Source organism: Miniopterus natalensis, chromosome 3 (assembly GCF_054644295.1).
Source record: "Miniopterus natalensis isolate mMinNat1 chromosome 3, mMinNat1.hap1, whole genome shotgun sequence".
Lineage (NCBI taxonomy): Eukaryota > Metazoa > Chordata > Mammalia > Chiroptera > Miniopteridae > Miniopterus > Miniopterus natalensis.
In genome coordinates this window covers 61134197-61147814 of record NC_142083.1, presented here as the reverse complement: position 1 = coordinate 61147814, position 13618 = coordinate 61134197, and the positions used below count along the sequence as shown (strand labels likewise).

The 13618-nt window shown below is 42.4% G+C and overlaps 1 protein-coding gene across 1 annotated transcript in view; it reads left to right on the top strand.

Annotated features, from left to right (window-relative positions):
• EPB41L4A (erythrocyte membrane protein band 4.1 like 4A) overlaps window positions 1–13618 on the top strand; it is a 207584-nt gene that overhangs the window by 181917 nt on the left and 12049 nt on the right. Inside the window, exons 18-19 of the mRNA XM_016224934.2 lie at window positions 531–608; window positions 12157–12276. Coding sequence (XP_016080420.2) covers window positions 531–608; window positions 12157–12276 — 198 coding nt within the window. The remainder of the gene's footprint in view (window positions 1–530; window positions 609–12156; window positions 12277–13618) is intronic.

The window sequence follows — 13618 nt, the reverse complement described above, 5'->3', positions numbered from 1 at the left end:
CTGGAGGCTGGGGCCTCTCTCCATGGTCTCTGCACCTGGTGGCCTAGGGTTCTTTAGATGGTGGTGGGAGGAAGCAGGAGCTACCAGCCCTGTTAAGAGATAGCCCTGGAACTGGGAGAGTATCCCTTCCACCTCATTCTGTTGGTAAAAATCCGTCATAGGGCGAGCACTAATTCAAGGGGAGGGGAAGTAAGCTCTACCTCTCTCAGTGAAGGGTGGAGGTTTGACAGGCCTTTGTGTCCATATTTAGTTTAGCACAGGGGCTTACAGCCTTATGTCCAATTTCTTTTAGAAGTGTTTGGTTTTGTGGTCCTTTCTGGGAGCATAGTGGCATTTGCCTTTAATCACGTTTTTTTAGACTCATTCAGGTGTCTGACTGAATTGAGAAACACCTACTAGAGGGGAGGGATACTACTTGGATTAGTAATTTTACTACAGAATTAATTCCAAAGAACCAACATGAACCTTTCTAAAATTTTTCATTTGTCTTAAATGTGTGTTTTTCCCTTTTGCTCTTATTTTGTCTTCAGGTCACGCTCACGCTGTAACACAAGCAGCGGTAGTGAATCAGAAAATTCTAACAGAGAACATCGGAAAAAGAGAAACAGGTAATACTGGACTCTTGTAGTTAACTGGAACTCCAAACTCAGAGGCTGCTGTTGGTGGGAAAAACTCGGTGCCCTGTGTATTTTTAAGCCTGAGTGTCTCATCTGTGTTTAAGAAGTGATCTGGCACTGTTTTGAAGTAGTATTTTAGGAAACCTCAGCTCTTTGAACTGAGTTTCTTATCTTTATAATAAGATAATTAAACAGCTTGCCAATGAGGTGTTTTTTTGTTAATGAAAAAAAAAGTTGATCTTTATTTAGGAACAACATGTAGTGAATTCTTACCACCCTTAGACCCATGTCTAAGGGTGGTAAGAAATTTTACTGTTACAGGGATTTCTCCCTGAAGTATCTTTTAACATGACATTACTATATTTTGCCAAACCCCAAATTAGGGACTCATTGTTTTATAGATTCAGCCTCATGTAGATGTACATGCAAATATGTGTTTATATTTATGTCAGGCACATGCATTTAGATGGGGAAGTGCAGTTTGCTCATATCTTTAAGACACATTTTAAAGAGCTTTTTAATAACATTGTTTGACATATAATCAGTATTAGTGGTGGCTTAATGCATTAATCAGCTCTCCCTGGTTGCAACATATTTATTTGAAAACAAGTGTTTGCGTAATGAAAGAATGCCAGGTTAGGAGGGAGAGGGATTTGGTTGCTGGTTGTGCTAGTTTCTAACCCAGTGGTTCTCAGTTGGGGACAGTTTTGCCCTCCCCCTCTGTTCCCTGAGGATATTTGACCATGTTTTGAGACACTTTTGATTGTCAGAATTGCTACTGGCCAGGATGTTACTAAATACCCTACAATGCACAGGGCAGCCCCCCACAACAAAAAAATACCTGGTCCAATAATATGTCAGTAGTGCTACTGTTGGAAACCCATCCTCACCTGGTGTGGAACTCTGTCCTGGTTGTTTTTGCTTTTCTGGGTCATCTTTTTTTCTTCTGTAAAATGAGGAAGTTGGATGAGATAATCTCCAAGGTCCTTCTTTAGTACTTGGAGCCTTGTGCTTGGCACACACTGAATCGGCCTCCCTCTCTGACTACAAAGCCTGTGCAGTCATATTCCAGACGGCATTGTGAGAGTGGACCGTTTGCCTAGGGAAGCTTTCTCTGTGGGGCCTTCTTGGGGGCTGGAATCACACTACATAGAGGTGAGATCTCAATGTTATAACACTTCTCAAGGAAATGACTTAAGTTTCTTCATCTGTAAAACCCAAGTGTGGAGGGTAGCTCTCCCTGAGGTCCCCTCTCCTGCTCTAAAATTCAGTCTTCACCAACAACACAAAACAAAACAAAAAACCCCCGACTCTACTCTCCCCCATTTGTACTTATTGATGAAGCCAGTATTGAGAAATATATTTTCTGTTTTGTTTGGTGTAGTTTAAGTTACATTCGTAGGTGCTCTAGTCTTCTCAGAAGGTGGCCTGTTCAAAAAATGTCTTTGGGGGCTAAAAACACTCACCTTGACATTTACTGTTCAAAATGAAACACTATTTAAGGTTTGCCAACAATCCTTAAATAGCTCATTACTGATCTAATTGCACTGGCTTCAATATTCCTTGTAGGTGTTTTCTCCCTCAAGACTTTCTCCCCCACCCCACCCCACGCATAGTTTTTTAGATTGGAGTTCTCTGTACTGTTTAAGTTGTGTATTTTAGAATGATGGTGGTTCTGAGTGTTTAAATGCTAATGTGCTTTTTAATGAGAAATCAGTTTCAAAACACACTCTGACACAGTAGCTTTCAGACTCATTTTCCCTCCAGAAATATTGCCCCGGGATTTCATAAGCTGCCTGTGTCTGTAGAAGATGAAGCCTCGAGTCTAGATCTCAGGGGCAGGCACAGCAAAACGTGGGCAGAGGAAGAAACATGTCTTTCAGTTCCAGTCCCCACTCCTGCAACTTCTCGTGGAGCAGGCGACAGTGAGTGTGCAGGAGAGGCTGCAAACACAGGCTGCGTCCAGGGGCCACCTACTCATTATGTTATCTGTGCTGCCGAGAACCCTCCCTCCCGTTAGCCGTTCACATTTTGCCATAGCCTGCAAGGTCTGCATCGGATGTGTAGGCCTGCTTATTTACATTGCAGCCCTGCCGATGGTCCTGATCCGGCTCCTGTCCGTGGTGGAGGTCGTCGCCTGTTGTCTGACTTCCTACTTGTGGAGAAGCCTCTGTCTGGGGGAAAGGATAAATCTTTTCTGCGTCGTCCGTCCTTCCTTATCCCAGACGCAGTGGGACCCAGGCAGGCTCTCCAGAGTCCTCTGTGCTCTCACCGAAGGACTCGGACCCTGGGGCCCTGGGGCCCTGGGGCGGGCAGACTGCGTCTGGAGCGGGCTGGTGCCCTGCTCCCTGCGGCGAGGCCTGAGACTCGGAGCCTGCCCCTGACACGCCCTGCTTCCCTGCCTCCCTGGGGCTGTCGCCTGGGGCAGGGGGCAAAGGCTGTGCAGGTTTGCTTTTCTGTCTCGCTTTTGAAGCCCATCATGATGTGTCTAGTGGAACTGTGGGCATTTATTGAGCACCTGTTGTATACTTAGGACTCTGCCATCTGCTGTGATCGGTACAAACAAATATTCACTCCATCCACTGCTAGGTGCAGTTATGGCAGATGTCATGGTAAAGGAAAGGACCAACATTGGATCTTTTTTTTTTTTTTTAAGCACAGGAAGTCTTTCCTGTTAGGTTCCTGCCATTCTGGAAATACTGTTTTTTCACAACGTCTGCCCATTGGAGCTTAAGCTGCTTTGCCGTTTCCCTGGATAACAATTTAAACATCTCTCATTTTGTGTGAGGAGAAACGAAAGTTAATAAAACAGTGTTTACAAATCAACTTTATCTAAAGCAGTAGCTGTGGCTTCTAACAACTGTTTTTAAAAAAGTCCTAATCTGCATCACTCTGGAAGGTTCACATTAGAAACAAGGATTCTTATTTAGTTTCAGGTTTAGAAAAATATGGCTGTAGATGAGCAACCCCTTTCTCACCTATGGGTCCAGAGCTGACGAGTGCGTGAGGGCACTTTTTTTTTTTTAATTTTATTTTTGTTTAAAAGATCCCTTTTTCTCCCCAATGACCTGTTCCACCCCTCCCTCTCCCCAGTCCCTCTCCCCACTATTGTCCGTGTCCTTGGGTTGTGCATCTATGCATATAAATTCTTTAGTTACTCTCTCCCTCTCCACCCACCCGCCCTCCTCCCTCCCTCTGACATTCGTCGGTCTCATCTATGCTTCCATGGCATTGAATCTATTCTGTTCATCAGTTTATTAAGCTCTTTAGATTCCACATATAAGCAAGTTCATGTGATGTTTTTCTTTCTCTGCCTGGCTTATTTCACTTAGTATAATTTTCTCCAGGTCCATCCACACTGTCCCAAAGGGTATGAGATGATTGCACTCCTAGGAATGTATCCTAAGAATCCTGAAACACTAATCAGGAAGAATATATGCACCCCTGTGTTCACAGCAGCGCAGTTTACAATAGCTAAGATCTGGAAACAGCCCAAGTGCCCATCAGGAGATGAGTGGATAAAAAAGCTGCGGGGCATTTACACCGTGGAATACTACACAGCTGAGGGCACTTCTGTCACCTGTGCCCTAACCGTGGGGCCCCGTGCCACACCGTTTCCGACAGCACCAGGAGGCCTTGGCCCCCTCCTTTCTTGGGGGGAGCGAGGGGGTTGTTTATGTCTTTATTTACCCCTTTCAACTTGAGTTGTCCTTTCTTTGCTATTTTCATAATTTTGATGAGTATCCTATAATTTTCTAGGTTTTGAGGTTTGCGAGCAGAGCTTTTCTTCCTTTTTATAACCAGCTGGAAGTTGGAACACAGTTTTTTGTCCAAGACGACAGAGTCCTTATTTTCCCCTACTGTCTCCTGCCTGCATTCTCATCTTACCTCTGTTCTCTTGCCTCCCTTTTCGATCTTTGCGGCACGCTATTTTTCCTTGCCTCGTTCCTTTGTCGTCCTTTTCTTAGCTTCTTTCCCACTCTTATTGTCTTTCTTCTGTGTTCTCTGCACTTAGGAGCCAATGATGTGTTGAAAGACTTCAGGGATGTGGGTCCAGGTCTTGGCTCTGCCATGTACTGGTGTTTGACCTTAGGCATCTCTTTTAACCGCTTTAAATCATAGTTTTCTTTTCTTTAAAGTGGGCTGTAATGTGAACATTTTTGTTGAAAGAGTTACTGTAAAGATGCAGTGAAATCTAAGAGGCGAGAGGCCTGTGGGGTGCAGAACCACCAGTTCCACGTCTGATTCTGGGGTTGCTGCCTGTTCGCGCGCCCCGCCTCTCCTTCGCCCCGGCTCCAGCCTTTCCGCTTTTCCCTTTGTCCAGTCTTCCGTTCCCCCGCCTCCCCTACCCTTACCCATTTGTATTTTCGGACCAGTCATTTTTACCCTCTGGTTCATGGGCAGGTTTTAGGGATCTCATAACCACATGAAATTGTATGTAAAATTCTGTGTATTTCTCAGTACAGGGTGGGGAAAAAGTAGGTTTACAGTTGTTCGTATGGAAAATAATACAATAATTAATAAATAATAATAAAAGGATAAACTTGGTGTTTCACGTACTCACAACTGTAAACCTAGTTTTCCCCCACCCTGTATACAGTTTTCTGGTGATCGGGTCTAGCTTTGATCAGATTCTTAAGAGGGTGTCTGTGTGAACCCCAAAAAGTTATGAAGCGGTTATTATGTAAATAGTGGAGGAACAGACTGATATTGGGAAATGAAATGGGTATTTCAATTCATTGTTAGGATTAAAACCTAAAATGCTTAAATTTTGTTTAGTGATTACTTTTCTATACCAATTTATGAAAAAATTGGTTCAATTAAATTCATCAAATTGGGAACCCTACCAGTTGCAAGGCAGTATGAAGTTAATGATCTGTGTGAATATTAGATTGTATTCATGTCCACTAGTTAGAATTTTGAAACTTTTACCTGAGATCAGAAGGGTCAGCCAGCTGGTCCCTAGAGGTTGGAGTCTCTGGGCCATGCTCTGGACTTGCCCAGGGTGTATGTTGAAGGAGAACCAAGGAAGTAAACCTTTCACAAAGCAGCTTTCCCTGAAAACACTTTGAGCTTAATAAAATATCCTTCAGGTTCAAAGACACCAGCCTGCAAAACATCCTTTGTGCTATTGATGAGAATCAGCAGCGCTTTGAGTGTTCACCAGGGAGAATCTCAGGATTACTCCGTCGTTAGCTTTGATGTGTGTCTAGGCTTATAGGATTTTGAAGTGGGAGATTTGGAGGGGGTGGAGGGTCAGTGACTAGAGAAGTAGTCTGGTGTTTTATTTGTATAAGCATAAGAGTGGAAGTAACTCTGGAGCTTGGCAAGGATTTAAAGAGTAAAAGATGCGCTGGCCAGGTGGCTCAGTTGGTTGGAGCGTTGTCCTGTACAACAAAAAAGGTTGTGGGTTCAGTTCCCGGTCAGGGCACATGCCTAGAGGTTGCTGGTTCGATCCCTAGTCTGGCGTGTATGGGAGGCAACCGGTTGATGTTTTTCTCTCACATCAATGTTTCTCATATCCTCGGGTGAGGATTTACCAAGAAAAAAAAGAAAAGAAAGAAAACTGAGAGAAGTCTGGAGTATAAGCAGGACTAGAGCAGATTGGCAACAGGGGTCCATTTGGACCTTTCCCTCATTTTATCCTTGGATGTTCGCATCACAGACACGTGAGTTATGTACGCGAGGCTGTGTGTGTGCACACGTGTGCACACGGGTGCAGTAGAGCACAGAACAAAAAATGAGGGAGCCTGTGTTATGAATTTGACCTGGCTTTGAAGAACTCTGTGGCTAGGAGCTGGTTACCTTTCCCTCTGAATCTTAGTTTTCTCACATGCAAGGTAGAATAATACCTGTCCTGTCTACCTCACAAGAGGTTTGTAAACATCCAGGAGATAATGTGCTTTGAAAAGTGGAAAGCACCCTGCACAGGCAGGTACTGTTAGATGCGTGAGAAGAGTCAGCACCGCTCCCTGTTGTATCTGTCAACCAGGCCCAGCTCCCTGTAACAGAAAAGACGTCAGTGTTCCTAACGTGAATTTTTCCTGCCACAAATGTTGGTTTCTTCCTGCCTTTAAGATATCTTTTAGAATCTGTATCTGAATAGTAGATTAAGATGGGTTTAAATATTTTAAATATGTTCCACAAGATCTTTTGTATTATTTTTTCTTAAAAAAAAGAAGGAACTGTATTCTGTTGCACTGCAACTAGCTGGGACAATACATCTAAGTGGGGCGTGATATTCGTGGGATTTTGTACGGTGGTAAAATAAAAGAACTTTTTTATCCCTGTGCCCTGGGCGGGGGGGGGGGGGGCTGTTTTTGGATGATAGCAAGCTTAAATCAGTGGGGCATTTCTTCCAGATAGTCTGAAAAGAGGTAACTGTTTCCTTGCTAGCATTCCCCCTGCCCTGTTTCTGATTAGGCAGAGGCTGCAGACAAGGTAGAAACTGTGGGTATGAAGAGAGCAGTTCTTACAAAGCCAATGGAAACAGAGCGTTCACCGTGCTACGGATTGCAAGGGCTTCTGATTTCCACTCTAATAAGTCATTTCAAAATTCAGACATTTGATATGGATGACTTAGGGCTTCCAGAGCATAATCAGAGTTGACAGAGATGACGGTGGAGGTGCCGAGCTGCAGCCACTGAGAATGATGTCCGATTCCCGAGCGAGGGCAAAGCAGGTTGAAAAATTAGGAAAACGGAGGAGGGTTTGAAAGAGAGATTGCACCAAAAGGTAACACATTTTGTAGGAAGAGCATAAGAAATAAGTGGAAGAGGCAGAAGCACCTTCAGGAGCAAATAAGAATAATTTATTGATGATGGGGGAAGTTTGGGAAAAGCAAATGAATTTTTTGCTTGCTGGTCTTAAGGGAATATGTCGACAGATGCCTGGAACCAACATAAATTTCCCTAGGGAAGAAAAACTACTGGAAAAAAAAAAAAAAAGAAGAAGATTGGCTTATAGCAGGTGATCCAAAAATGAGTGCAGTTAATGAGAAACACAAGTCTGCAGTCAGTCGGGACCTGCGGACGTAGTATTAGCAGTGGAGTGTCCACATGAAGCAATTGTCTGGGAAGCTGTGCGGCTGATGAAGTATAGGTTTGTTTCAATGTGTCCGACTGGCTTGAAATAAAACACAAATAGAGAAACACAGAATTTTAAAGCTAGAAAGGATCTTCGCGGTAATCAGGTAGATGAAAAACTGAGACCTGACCAAAGAAGCAATTTGCTCAGGTAATGGCAGTGTGGGGACCACGCAGGACTCGGGAGCACTGTGTATTTCTCATATCTTCTTAGAGCTTCATTATACATTTGCTTTGTGAGATTTCTCAGGCTCAGCATTAAACACGGTCTCTATTTTCAGTGAATGAGTAGTGAATTAAGAACTGGTGTCAAGGAAGGCCCTATTAGGATCAAACCGCCTGGGTAAAGGTAGAGAGCAGAGGAAAGCCCACGGGAGGTCGTATAAGGATTCCGTTAATGTGAAGAATTCTGCAGAAGAGGCAGAACTGTAATTGGGGAGGCAGGAAAGAAGAGACCAGAAGTAGTCATTGTCTTCGTTTTTGTTATCAAACGGTTATATGGCATTTCATCTGCAAACCTTTTGCAAACTTTAATTAAGTGTCACATGCACTTACAATCTAAATTGCATGCGTCGTCTGGAAAAGTCGGGTGTTCAGACTTGGTGAGACGTGGGGGAAACGTACTAGAGTTCTCCTGTTCTGAAACGTCATTGAAATTTGTTCTATTTTCAGTCAGCCCTTTTCCTTATATATTAAAAAGCAAAAGCCTGTTGTGATAAGGCGCCCTACCCCAACTGTTAACTCTCCATAGTTGTTAGTGAGAAAATAGACACAATATGATCAATTTAGAGTTACTGCATCTAAGGATACAGGAAAGAAACACTTAGCATTTTTGAGGTTCCCTTTAAATGCAACATTTGGAAATGAATATTTCCCCAATGTAAATGACAATGGGCTCTTTTTTCCCCCCCTTGACACTATCTGTCATGTAAGAGCACATTTTGACTTTTTTTAAAGGTACTATTTTTCTTAATGTAAATCCCTACATCATAATTAAAATCTAGCAGGAAAGGAGCAAAAAACACTTACGTATCCCGCACTTAAGGATAGAGGAGGCGTACAAGTCGCATTATAGCATCTGTCTTTTACATTTGAAGATTTCTTTATTCACTCACGCATAAACAAAATAGTTAATGTCTGCCTCGTAAGGACCGCGTGTTATACTATTGTTGCTTTCCACACAGCACCTGTATTTTCTGGAGCAGTTCATGGATGGGAGAAATGACACTTTCATTCTTGTAATGAGGTACCATTAACCGGACGCCTTTTGTAAGGGTGTAATTTCAAACTTCATTACAGACTGAGGCAGCCATACCACCATTACTCAGGAAAATGTGCTTCTGTTGTTACTCTTCAATGAGCCTTACATTTTTAATGCACCACGTTAGAATATTTATGAAACAGTGTCACCAGTAGAGGGCATCTGTCTTTGAAACACATGGGTCACAAGAATATTAATTGCCGGGGTTTCAGTGGCCCCACTTTAGACTTTTAGAAAAAAAAAAATTAAGGTGCATGGCCATCGTCTGAAATTCCTTCTGCTGTCATTCTTATTACTGGCAAGGTACAGGGACTCTGTGGGCTCTTGTTTCTGGAGTTTTAATTGTTTTCATCAGGGTAAAGTCTGAGTATGACGGTAGCCAGTTAAATTCCACAATACGGAATGAGCGTACACTAACTGTGCTTCCTTTTAAATGTCTGTCCTCTGGGAAAAGTCTGTTTGCCAGAGTCAGGCCTCAGCCTTGCTCATAGGCTTGACCTCTCAGAAATATTTAAAGATGCTGATTTCCTGATTTAAAAAAAAATTGACATTGTGAAATACAGTCCTGCGCACGACTCTGCAGCGATTTAGTTCCGAATGGAAGCTATAGAGGGTTAGGAGTTAGGAGACCTAGGTTTTATGTCCATCCCTGGGCACTGTGAGGTGTGGGTTCCGGGGAGAGGGGAGATACCTCCTTGCCAGTCTGCTGCTTCCCCACTGACTGTCTCTGTCTAACTTTGAGAACCTCAGTCCTGGGAGTGTCAGGACTGCTCCTCCACTAGGCTGCCACGTAATACATAGGATGGTGTGAGGCGTAGGTTCTGGCTGTGAAAATACATGTATGTATGACTATGTGTACACACACATACACATATACAAGCACATAGCATTTTCAAATTGGAGTGTTTCAAAGAATGGTTAGTAATTATGTCCTCAAGTAGTTTACCTACTCTTATTTTCTTCAGATACTTCTAACATTAAGCTCCATAGCAATACATGTTGAATTTTAAGTTCTTCTACATGCCATGAGAGAGGGAACTGCATTCTTGAATCTGTGAAACATACTGTGACTGTATCCTGTCAATTTTCAAATAGCCTGTTAGAATTGAAAGCTTTAGCAAGGAAATGTTTGTAGTTCAAAGGCTTGAAGTGTGTTACAGATAATTTTTCACTTAACACAATTTCTCTTTAATCTAGAGAGACTTAGTTTCTTCCTTATAAGTACTGAGCTTCTTTTTTTTTTTTTTTTTTTTTTTTTTAAAATATCTTTATTGACTTCAGAGAGAAGAAAGGAGAGGGAGAGAGAGAGATAGAAACATCAATGATGAGAGAGTCATTGATCGAGCCCGCAACTGGGGCCTGTGCCCTGACCGGGAATCAAACCCCGATCGCCTGGATCCCAGGTCGATGCTCAACCGCTGAGCCACTCCTGGCCAGGCAGTACTGAGCTTCTTAACTTGAATGTGCCTTCCATTGTCTCTGAGTTGTATGTGAAATGGGTATTTGCCACTCATCTACTGATTTGCATTTATAAGCAAAGCCATGTATCCACACCACAGTCTGTATAAGTGCTGTCACAAGGCAGCCAGAAGACATTCGTTCAGGGAGAGCAATGACTCCAAACTTACCTGTTCTTCTTGTTTTTGTTCTGAAACATTTATGCGCACACAGTCCCAGTACTGGGATGGTTTCCTTGCACTTCGGTGCTTCTCTCCCACACCCTGGGAATCTCAGTGTGTGAAATGAACACGCTGGAGCAGTTTCCTGAAGGATTTACATAAATTAAAAGTTAAATTATTCAAATAACAGGTGTTTAATTTTTGTGTTGTTGCAGTGCATCCCGGACAGTATTTACACATTCATCAAGCACTTGCTTTAATTAAGCACTTGCTCCACTTCTCTCCTGCAACACCTCGCCCTTGTTACTAAAAAGACCACGTGGCGGAGGGTTTTGTTAGGGCCACGCAGTACCTTAACATATAGAATTGCTTGCCGTTACTTAAAATTGGAAGAGTTCACCTTAAAAATTCAGATTTGTGGATTATCTTTTAAAAAAATAAGAAAATTTGGTAACATTGTCCTGTGATCTCATATGGCGGGTGCCTGTGCTCCCCAGTGCTCCCCTGCTCTGGAATTTCCCCTGGATTGACTGGCCCCTCATTTCCACATCCTGCTTGGCCCCTGGCCACCTGAGTGTTCACCCTCGCTCCCTCTTCAGCCTGTGAGCAGCTGTAGCCAGAATGCTGTGTGCCTGCTCAGCTGCTAAGGCATTTAACTTTGATGCACTTCTGGTTTTCTTTTTTAAAAAATGGGAATTATATCTGGCGACTGTTGTCCATGAAAACTTTTACAAATTATTTATTGCTGTTTTGGTTAGCACGATTTAAGAAATGATTTTGCTTCATGATTTAAGATTGTCTCTATAGCAGACACCATTCTTTTCTTTAGTCAAAACTTGAATATGTTATATGTCAGATGGGTACTAGACTTATCGGGGGATCATTTCGTAAGTTGTGAAAATGTCTAACCACTATCTGTACACCTGAAACTAATATAATATTGAATGTCAACTGTAGTTGAAAAATAAATTTTACAAAAAACCTTAAGTATGGTTTTTACAAAAATGTTTTTAAATACATTTTTATTGATTTGAGAGAGAGAGGAAGGGAGAGGGAGAGTTAGAAACGTCAGTGATAAGAGAGTCATTGATCAGCTGTCTCCTGCACACCCCCTACTGGGGGTCAAGCCCGAAACCCGGGCATCTGCCCTGACCAAGGATCGAACTAGTGACCTCTTGTATCCTAAGTCGACGCTCAACCCTGGACCATGCTGGCTGGGTTTAAATATGTTTTAAGTGAGTTTTTGTTGACACATCATTTTCTAAGAAAATTTAAGCCAAAGGTAGAAGTCTGAAAATAACTAATATATATTTACATATTATGTATAAATATTATCGTATATTCATAAGTATATACATAAATACTTCTGTGTTAATCCATTTAACACATTCTTAGTTTTGAGTGATGATCATGAAATTGCTTCTTCTTAAGTAACTTTTCATTTTTCTCAATAACTTTTAAATAACTTACTTGATAATTTCTTAATATCATTTAAAAGCCAGTTTAGGGTGAACCAGAAAACAAAGCAGCACACATGCGGATGTTACCTTCAGATGAATGGCCTTTCTTTTCAGAATACGGCAGGAGAACGATCTGGTTGACTCAGCGCCTCAGTGGGAAGCTGTATTAAGGAGACAAAAGGAGAAAAGCCAGGCGGACCCCAGCAACAGACGATCCAGACACAGATCTCGCTCGTATGTGGACTCTCTTTATACCTTGATTCAAAAACGCTGAGCTTGAAGTAGCATGTGGCTTCTGGGGCACAATGGGGATGTCTCTCTGAAGCCTTCCGAAGTGCTTTAGTTCCACCATGATTATCCTGTTGTGTATTTGTCATATTGACCTTCTTATATTTGTGCCGTTCATTAACTATATCTGAAGCTGCAGAAGTTGGAGCACAAGCCAAAGTGTCATCAAAAAACAAGGCTCTCAACATTTGGATATCAACATTTGTTTTGTTTTTAAACAAAAGCATACATTCAACTGAATAAGTAGGAACAGTCTCCTTTGTTCTGGAGCCTGTCTGTTGCTGAAATACCTGCTGTTTCTCTCAATTGGAGTCCGCAGAATTCTCTAAAGTCTTGTTCCAGGTTGAATGAGATGTGAATATCTTCCCATCAAATTACCATTTGTGAGCAGGGTCAGGGAGTGATTCATTACACCCCAATGTTGGGATTTGCCTGCTCCTTCTGTTGCTAGGCAATGCCATGTGTGAGCACAATTACCCTATGACGATGAGATTGCCAGTCCCCCAAATTAATTTTCTTTTGAGCTGATAAAATTTATATATATATATATATATATATATTTTAATTAATGTGCACATTGTCCAGATTTAGACTCCCTACCCCCACTCCACTTCCCAAAGCATACCTTTTTACAGTGAGCTGGGACTAACTACCCATTCCTTTGTGATCCTGGCTAGTTAGACGTATGGTGTTGCTTACTGGTGGAAGGAGGGATTAGTGTCTCAGGGCGGTGGAAGGGTGCTGGGGAGTGGATTCGGAGACAGACTGTGTAGGTAGGTGGGAACTCTGAGGGAGCCAGGCAGAAGGGTTCCAGCTCAGGTTAACAGAGGCCCGGGGAGGGCTCTGCAGGGCTCGCTCCAGAACCCTGCATGACTCCAAGGGATGCTTACTTTTTACTCAGAATATTTTTGTTTTTTTTTTAAAGCTGTAGTACCTCAGAAGGAGTGATGTCTGTTTCTTCCGTAAGAGGAAATTTGCAAGTACACTAAGCCGTGTACAGTAGGTTTTCACTTAGTATATCGATAGGTTCTGTGACTTTAAGCAAAAACCAGTTTTATCACAAACTCATTGATATAGAGTTAAGTTCCTACAGCACCTCGTCAACATTACAGGGAAAGGATGTTATTCGAGGACCTGCTGTACAGCCTTATAGATTTAGTCATTACACCATAATGTTTTTGTTCTGAAACCCAATTAAAATGTTCTATTTAAAGCAGAAGTTAATAAAGAGCTTCCTTTGTCCTGGCCACTATCTCTTTGCAACTCCATGAAAAAAGAGAGGTTTAGA